General features: G+C 29.3%; 1 protein-coding gene across 1 annotated transcript in view; it reads left to right on the top strand.

Moving 5' to 3' along the window:
• Positions 1 to 1,097: 1,097 nt before the first annotated feature.
• LOC139500957 (uncharacterized) overlaps positions 1,098 to 9,606 on the top strand; it is a gene marked incomplete in the record, with an annotated part of 126,621 nt that continues 118,112 nt past the window's right edge. Inside the window, 1 exon segment of the mRNA XM_071289887.1 lies at positions 1,098 to 1,474. Within this exon segment, the coding sequence (XP_071145988.1) occupies positions 1,325 to 1,474 (150 nt within the window).

Raw genomic sequence — 9,606 nt, 5'->3', positions numbered from 1 at the left:
CATTAATTGGATGTTTGTGAACTGTATCATTCAACTGAAACAGACTTTATAGTTTCACATTCATTTTGTGTTTTTTTTATTTACCCAATTCTATCCGAAGGGCGATAACTGTGTGTTTGTGGTGGTAACTTATTTTCTGATCGATTACAACATGAGCATGATTGAATACATGTATAAGAATTTAGTTGTATTTTTACTGAAATATAATGATTCCATGATATATGTGAATGACGTTAGTTTTTTTTTAAATTTCTCCACGATCTGCTATATACATATAAAAGTTACATATACCCATCATTTTATTACCCTTTAACTCTCACATAATTTATTCATGGTTGTCATGAATCAGGTATATGACGGGTTACACTCATTTTTTTTAAGATAAAATGTTAAAAAAAAAATTTAATAACTAAAACACCATCCTTCCGCATCCCTTTAAAAAAACTTTATAAAAGAAATACACACACCAAAAATTAGCTTTTGTATTTGAAAAGCAAACACTTCATTTAAAAAACAAAAACAAAAAACAAAAACACCCATAAGAAAAAAAAGTCTACTAAACACATCACAGAAAAGACTGCAATTTTACAATTTTCTATGTATATAAACTAGCCGTAAATCTAATGTACATTTTTATGGATATATACCGCATCTCTCTTTAAACATGTAATTTACATGTCACGTATATTTTTTTTAAACGTAAGATAGATTTTGAAACGTCATTGATAAGACGGTACTGATATTAACATATTTTCATCTTTCATCTTTTAAAGCTGATGCTTTGTTTATATCACATTCATAATAATTTGTATAGTTTTTAACTATTTGAATTCTTTTGATTCGTTTGTGAACTTTACAATCATGTGGGCTTTCTCAGTTTCATAGTAATCGAATAAAGACATTTTTTTTTATATTGAAATTTAAAAACTATGAATTTTAATATTCTTGATAAATTTAAATATATCGGAAAAAATTGTATTTATAAATTTCCTGAATTTTTACGAATTCTAAAAACACTAGCATTATCCTGTTCTGAACCTCTGAAAAATTTACCGCGGCAAACAAATGTAACAGAATATTTGATTGGGTAAACCAACTGACTGTAACCAACCGACGCACCGGTAACTTCCTCTTTAGAAACAGGTGTTTTGAAATCGTCAAGGCGCTGTGTGAAAACAATGATGAAAACACGTTTTGTTGTTAAAACCGGTGACGTAAAATTAGCATGTAAAGCACCGTGACACGTGAATACCCTTTGAGGCCTGAGACATTCCAAAATTTAAAAACGCTTGATTCCAAATATTCAGAACATTCCTTTGGCAAAATGGCTGACAATGTCATTGACTCGAACAAACAACAGAACGCACATGGCATCAAGAAATCACAACGGAAAGAAGCATATACCATAGATTTTGGAAATGATACCAAGTCAAGCTTACAAGATTCGTTCCTTAAATTTAAAAAGGCAAAACAGGTAGGGAATTTTACTTTGCATAAATGATACAAACTTGACACACTTAAAGTCACTTCAAAACTTGCCGAATAAAATATTATCCATACTATTTTTTTATACATTTTAATTAAAGTGCTAAGAATTACTTTCGGTCAGTAATGTGTTAGGCAATTTCTAAATAGGGGTTGATTCAATGTATACATGTATGTCAACCCCCAAAAAAGTAAAATTGTCATGTGAATGTACACAACTTTAGGGTAATATTTATTTATTTAAATCAAATAATTTATGATGGATCAGCAGCAAAAACTCAAAATAAATTCTCTAGCAATCTAGCTGCGGAACCGTAGCTCTTAGGTCCTTATGTTATTTTTTGACTATTTGGTTTTTGTCCGCAAATAGTCAAAAAATAACATAAGGACCGAAGAGCTATGGTTCCGCAGCTACTAGCAATCATGCACTTTTGATATTGCCTAAGTCACATTTTTATTCATTAAAACAGGCATTTGACATAGCGATAGTTACTTAAGAGTTAAGGTGCAGGTTTATTTATACCTTTTTTAAGTTTTAAAAGGTTAACTGAATTATTCACCTATACATGTAAAATACAAAATACAAATAATTACATTATTAATGTAAGATGAGCATATAAATTGTACAAATGTATCTCCAGTTTAAATTGAACATTCTTGAAAGTTGAAGTAGTTTTTTTAAGCATCATTGCTTACATTTGTTGTAACTGTTTCCTCTACCTCATATACATATACATAGGTTTAGTAAAAATAATAATTTTATTTGCAAAATACACCCATATGAGCTGGAACAAACACAAATTTACACAAACATATATATTACAGAAAGTGAAGAACTACAAATATAATCATAAAAAAACAACAACATAGTTATAAATTGTTATATAAGTTAACCTTTGTTGGACAGTGACTTCTTTTCGCAATTCTAAAGATAGCTTTAAAAAGTCACCAAATTCTTTCAAAAGCACAGATTAAGAGAGGACTCTGATGTCCAATGGCTGTTTTCCCATTCTGAAAAGATTTTTAGCGGACTGTGGTGCATGTTCTAGAAACATGATACATGTACATTGAAAGTACATTTATAAAAAAAATGTCAGTCCCTGTCCACCAGGATGCTACGTACATGTACAAAAAATAACATGTATTTTATGCAAAAATATTTGTATCAATGTTATACATTGACTGTTTAAGAATAAAGATATACAAGTATATAAAAAGATATATAAGTCTCAATTGAAAAACATGGTTTAAACCTTCATATACATGCATTGTATATATACATGTATATATATATAGATAGACAATTTATTTCAAAGGTAATATCATTTGTAACAGAGAAAGGTTTAACAATTTATTAACCTTGAAGAAAAATACTAACTGGCCAATGTTCTCGCATAGAAATATATCCTTTGTACAACAAGTATGTTATGTGTCTGAGTGATGAAATTCAGTTGTAAAAGTTTATAGTTGTAAAACAAAGTCTGTAAAAGTTGTAAAGTTGTAAAATAAAGTCTGTAAAAGTTGTAAAGTTGTAAAATAAAGTCTGTAAAAGTTGTAAAGTTGTAAAATAAAGTCTGTAAAAGTTGTAAAGTTGTAAAATAAAGTCTGTTAAAGTTGCATAGGCTACATTAATCTTGACAAAGTAGGTAAATAAACATTTCCCATAACATTGTTCATGAATATTTGTTTCATGTGTGAAATAGGGACTAATAGACCTTTCATTAAAAACTTCAGACACCTGGTTTTAGCTAGACTCCTTTGTGATGTAATACTTATTATCAGTCAATCAATAATGGTTTTAATTTTGTCCCATTGGATTGTTAAAATGTTTGCACACATTATGTAAGAAGGGCTATTGTCCATGACATTGATTTAGCTATGTTTACATCCATATTTTGATTAGAGATAAATATTCATTTATTGGTATAATTTAAATATAAATTGTGTGAAACTTAGCAACCCATACAAGTTAATTACGAATTTGAGAATTTCATTTTCATAAGATGAATATTAAACAAAGAAATTTATGAAGATATTTATACTGACCATGAAAGGCATACATATCAATTTCTGACAGTAAGTCAAAAATACTTATTCACATTATTATCATTTAATTTTTATAAAAAAATGTTATAAATAGAGTAATAATGAAATATGCCCAAACTTTGTATATTTTGGATAGCAAAAACTTACATATAATTATGATTAATTCTGCATTTTAAATTTAATTACAATTTTTACATTGAGAAAGTAAGGAAGAGCTTGATTTGATTTGATTCCTTGATCCAACAAATGAGTCTAAAATGCTGTCATTCAAAAGAGATGTCAGATGATTTATTTCTTTAAAAAAATTACATGCAGAGTAATAGAGTTATTCCCCTTATTCCATTCTCTGACAATTTTAATAAACTTTTTGAAAGAAATTTTGATAAATGGATTAATACAGGACTATTGATATGAGTTAACCTCTTCCTTTGATCTAATATTTCACCTTTATTGAACTCTGGCTCAAATCTGATATATACAATATATATACATATATCAAAGGTTCCTACCTATAAAGGTACATAAATAAATAATGCAAATTTCATTGTCTGAAAATGGGAGGTCAGTGAACTCCCGATCTATTCTGGGCCATGTAAGGTCATCTGGTCAGTTAATTATAGTTCTATAAAGTCACCTGGTATAAAGAATGACCAACAATGTGAAAGGTGAACCATAAAGCTAATAAAAGTCGCATTTTTATTGTGTTTATGATCTTCATGTCTGAGTAAATTTGGAGAATTTTGTTATCACTATTTCTTTGGTACGCTAAATATTTTGAACAACATTAGTCTCTTATGGATAGTTGTTGGAGTGGTTAGTATACAAATTTTTATGAATTAGTAGACAAAAATATGGGCTTTTGTCATTTATTAGAAACCCTGTTTGTGTACTGGTACAAAAAAAAATTGATAAACGTTTTCATTAAAGTAAAAGTAAAGAAAAATTCAAATGCTTCCAAAAGTTGTAAATTTGTAATTTTCAAGTAAAATTTTCTGTTTTATATGTTAAAGTTAAAAAGATAAACTAGCTTTTAGATACATTGTTTAATAGCAACAGCAAAAATAAAAAAAGCAGTTCGGATTTAAATACCAAAGCAATTGTATACACACATTGTTCATGTACTTCTAGATATATTTAAAAAAAAAATGTTTCAACATTGAATTTAATGGGAATTATTGTTACATTGTACATTTGTAAGTTTTATGCAAATTAACTCAATATGGTGGCTTTTCTTTTTTCTTTTTTAAAAAGAAAACAAATTTCCTAAAATTTTGTAGAATACAAATGACATCATTGCAGTTTTAAAGATATTATTTAGCAATAAAAATCCCTTTATATATATTTTTTTTTAAGTATATCGACTGTTTAACCATTCATCACACAAGATGTTGCATGGCCAGGAACATATTTTTTCACACTTTAAGATACAAGGCCTGTATTCTTTAAAAAACGACCTGTAATACAAAGGTCAATTCAATAAAAAAGTTGTATTCACATATGTCATAAAATATATTTGATTTTAGTGATCGTGTCAGGCAGTGAATCCATTAGCTATACAATTTTTTTTACAATAGACAATCGAACAAGATAAACATTGTAAATTGCCCTAAAGTTCTCTTGATATTATGTAGTGATAAGGGTTTGATTGACTTTGTGTATTTTTGTTTGGTTTTTCATCTGATAAGTCATTTGCAAGTATAAATAGTTGATTTTACCAAATTCTGTAAAAGGTATAATTATCATTTGTTCATATTAAACTTTAAAAAAAATTGAGCTGAAAAAAATTACGTGAATTCTAAAGAGTAAGATTAACGTCGTGGCTTCCTGTTTGATTTTTAGTCTTTAAGCAAAATGTTAAGAAAATACCAATAATGGTTGTTTTCATTAACTCATGAAACATTATTTTGAAAAGAAAAACAGATTTTAAAATATATACATGTACATGTCATGTTTATTTATACTAAAACACATTAGTAGAAATAAATAAGGAAAGAACATTTAAATCTTTTTACATTCCTAATTTGTAAATGCAATGTACAATTTAGTGACTGGGTACACGTATGAAGAGTTCATTGTAAAAATTGAATACTTGGAAGAAAAAATTTGAATTTTAAATGCTGAATTCCTTTGTGTTTGGGAAATCAATTGATGTACAAATGTACATTACACATGTTACCAGTATTTCAATGTCAAATACAAAATGTTATAAATATACAGATGGATTGAAATGTACAAATTGAAAGCTTGAACATTATGAAGCATAAAAAGTTCATTTTGTAATTAGCAATATTATCACATATTTCTGCATAATTTATAAATAAATGAAAATTGTTCCTTTAACATGTTTAAACTTTTTATATTCACACCTGTCTTTCTCGATCATGCTATTTATAGAATTCTTGTAAGAAAAGAAATAAAATTTGTAAACAAAGACATACATGTATAAGTAGCACAGGTACACATTAAATTCTATTATTGTAGTAATAAAGGTAAAGTTTTTGAGAAATATGAACCAAAGTAGCATGAAATTTATTCCCCTCCAGGTGGCACCTTGTCATAAAAGTCTCGACCCATCAATGGCTAGAAGATTACTACTCATCCAGCCCATTTTAATAATGGCCTATCATAGCAACTAGGTAGTGTATTTGTTGACATTAGGCTTAAGGTCTCCGCTGTTTCTATTGAATCATTCCTCGTTTTTACCTTTAAACACTCGATCTAATATATAACCTTACACAGCCCAGAGCACGACAGGATAAAAACGTTTGTAAAACAACAGGGATATTTATAACGTGGTCTTTGGTACCTGGGGTCACATTTATGGAGATAAGATGAGACGATTTGAAAGTTTTACCTCAGGAAAACGTCGGGTGTTTTAAAGGCGTGGTTGAAATATCACAAAGAGTTGAAACGATGGCCTTTGTTAGTAAATGCAGAGTGATTTAACATATGGAAAAGGCTGTGTCACACGCTGTTGACTTTAATGAACAACGTGGCATGCCTGCGAGTGAAAATACTTGTTTGATATTAATGTAGCCTGCCTCGTAACAATGTGGATCTGATAAAAAAATCTGTCATTAACATTTTTTACCTATTGGGCATAATGAGATGAAAAGCTAGAGATACTTTTATGTATAAAACGGACGTCATTATTGTTTCTGATTACACCACGAATCAACTCGGGTTTGAAATGATTGGGAGAAAAAATGTTCATATACAATATTATGATAGCGTTTGATGGAACTGATTGGATAGCTGTTAATATGTTGTCGGGATTGTTTCTGTCTCGTATAGATTGTCTTGTTAGAGCTTGAGAACACCGGTATTATGTTGTGTTAATGTCTGTTGTTTTTTTTACCTGGTTAGTTATATGTATAGCTAGGTGATCAATCGTCCAGGTACCTGACAATATTTGAAAATAGAAAGGATTTTTAGAATTTACTCGTAGGTCAAGTGTTCCGAATGTTTGACTTAGAGATTGTGTAATACAATCAAGTGACACAAAAATGTTTGTTTATTTTGGTTATAACAAAGTTAATTTCGTTTGCGGTGAGGAAATTTTATTCTTTTGAAAGACACGTGGGTGTGTGTTGTGTTAATGCCACACCTAAATTTCACAAAAGAAGCAAATCTTTGAATTAATCGTTAACGGATGTAAGAAAGAATTTAAATGACTAAATCTCTGATTTGTTCCTTCTTCATTCATGAAAGGGACTAATTACTTGCATAATATATTTTTCTTAGAATGTTGAAATGGGCGATAAACATTGATATGAAATTTCCATTAAAAGTGTTCTGCATGAGTTACTTAACAATTTTATCATGCGTCAGCGATGAGGGCAGGAGGTTGTGCGACATGTTTCATAGTTACTGTATACAAAATCGTAAAACAACATAGATGATGTGGAAATTATGTACACTTTTTTAATCCGAGTTATATTTCAACGAAAACCAATTTGTACATCTTGGTGATATTATCATTATTTGTAATTGACGAGAATCAAATTTGAAAATGCGGCAGCTGTTGTAGATAATTTACATATTATGTGGAACATTTGAACTTACTACTAGCCTGTACTTCATGATATTATGCTTTTTTTTCCATTATGGATTTTTACACTTCACCTTTGCACTCTCTACAGACACTTGGGGATATTTTTTTCGATGTGACATTATTGACGTGGATTCTGGTGCCATCTTACCTAGCAGCATTAGATGTGGATATGTTTTAATACTGTCAGGTAAAGATGTCGACAGATCTACCCTTCTTCATGTCAGAGTCCAAATTCTCACAACCAGAGGTCAAATTCTCCTAACGTGTTCTGTAGATTTTATATTTCTGCACTCATATATAGTATATACATGTTTTTTCTCGAGATTTTAGCAGTCTCTCCAGCTGGATTAGTCTATCATTGTCTATGTTATGGATGGTACATGAGTATCATTTTCAAGGTAAGTTCAGATCAAGTGAGAGAAGTAGCAGACGAGAAGGAAATATCAGGTTGTGTTCTGGAGAGAAACGGTACATTGTACATGCATGTAATTTAAACTTCAGGTACATGTATTAGTGTTTACAGAACTTCTTGAATGTTCATCAACAGATTGCTGAGTGAGAAAGATTGATTTGAATAGTTGAAAGAAAAGAATGATTTTGTTTCTAGAAATATCTGTATTCTTTTGTAGTGTCTTTGAGTGTTCATATTTTCAATAGATCTGTTTTTCTAAGGTTTGAAAATATGACAATAAAATAAAAAGATAAAACAACCTTGAAAAAATATATATTTACAAGTTTCCTGCTCCTTACTTTTGTACTAAAAAAAAATCTTTTGTTCGTATGCTTATGTCAGATTAAAAAAAAAATTCCAATTTTCTTAAAATTTAAAACCCCAATAAGTTTTTTTTCCCAAATGTTCCTTTTAGAAAATGGACATTATTTTTTTGCAAAATACTACAATTTTGTCAGTCCTTAAAATCTGCAAAATTAAAAAAGTTTTTCATGCAAGTATTAAGGCTGAATAGAATACATGCAATATGGACTTCAGTTTGACAAAAATAGGAAGTTAGGTAAGTACATGTACACACAAAAAATGTAGATTATTTTGTAATGTTCAAGTTAATTTTGATAAATTGTTCGATATAATACAGGGGACACATTGTGATTTTGTTGATCTCTGATCTCATTAAAAATGGACAAGAAATTTTTAGGGTTGGTCCCAAAATTAGGGTATGTAGGGAAGCCATATTTATTTATTTTGGCCTTGTCAATTCAAATGAAATGGATAAAGATCAAGATTAGATGTTCAATATGTATGAAGATCAGGATCATTATGAATAAGGAAGTAAGATAAGATTTGAAATGGTTTTACTATATTAGCCATGATTGTGGATTAATCAGTTATAATCTTATCAAATTGTTAAGAGATTTAAGAGTCTCACTTTCAATATTAAAATCCATAGATAAGTTTATCAGATTAGGAACAAATAACTTCCATTAAGATAGGTCCAAACTGAGGAAAAATGATCCATTGGTGGGCCTAATTAGTCTGTTGGCCTCGATAGGCTTTAGTATGACAGGGTATATTGTACAAATCTAATCATACACGAATATCCACTGATCCTGTTGTCATTGTATTTATACTATCTGACCTTCATTCATCTGTGCCAACAATTATCTTTAAATCTTTTAAACCTGTCCTTGTGATTGAGCAGTTAAAATGACGACATGATCTTATTATAAAATTTTTGTTGTCACCAGACACCCATGTCCTGAGTAGTTAAAACTGCAGTCCATAAAACTTGGGTATTCTTTGTCAATATTTTTTCATTTGTATCATTTTAGAGTAGGTAAAAATTTTACCAGATAGATAATTAAAAAGACCTTTGAACTAAGAAAAGGAATACCATTCTATCTTTTTGGGTAGATATCTGTAGATAATTGAAAAATTCTTGTGAACTAAGAAAATGATCACTTTGTCATGGACTGTTAATTTGAAAATGTATATATATGTATTTCAAAATGCAAAGTTTTCATTGGGTGTAAGTTTTGGGTCAGCATAAATTGTGTCTTTCAATATT

This window comes from Mytilus edulis, chromosome 13, assembly GCF_963676685.1.
Source record: "Mytilus edulis chromosome 13, xbMytEdul2.2, whole genome shotgun sequence".
Classification (NCBI taxonomy): Eukaryota; Metazoa; Mollusca; class Bivalvia; order Mytilida; family Mytilidae; genus Mytilus; species Mytilus edulis.
This window is presented reverse-complemented; position numbering and strand designations above follow the sequence as displayed.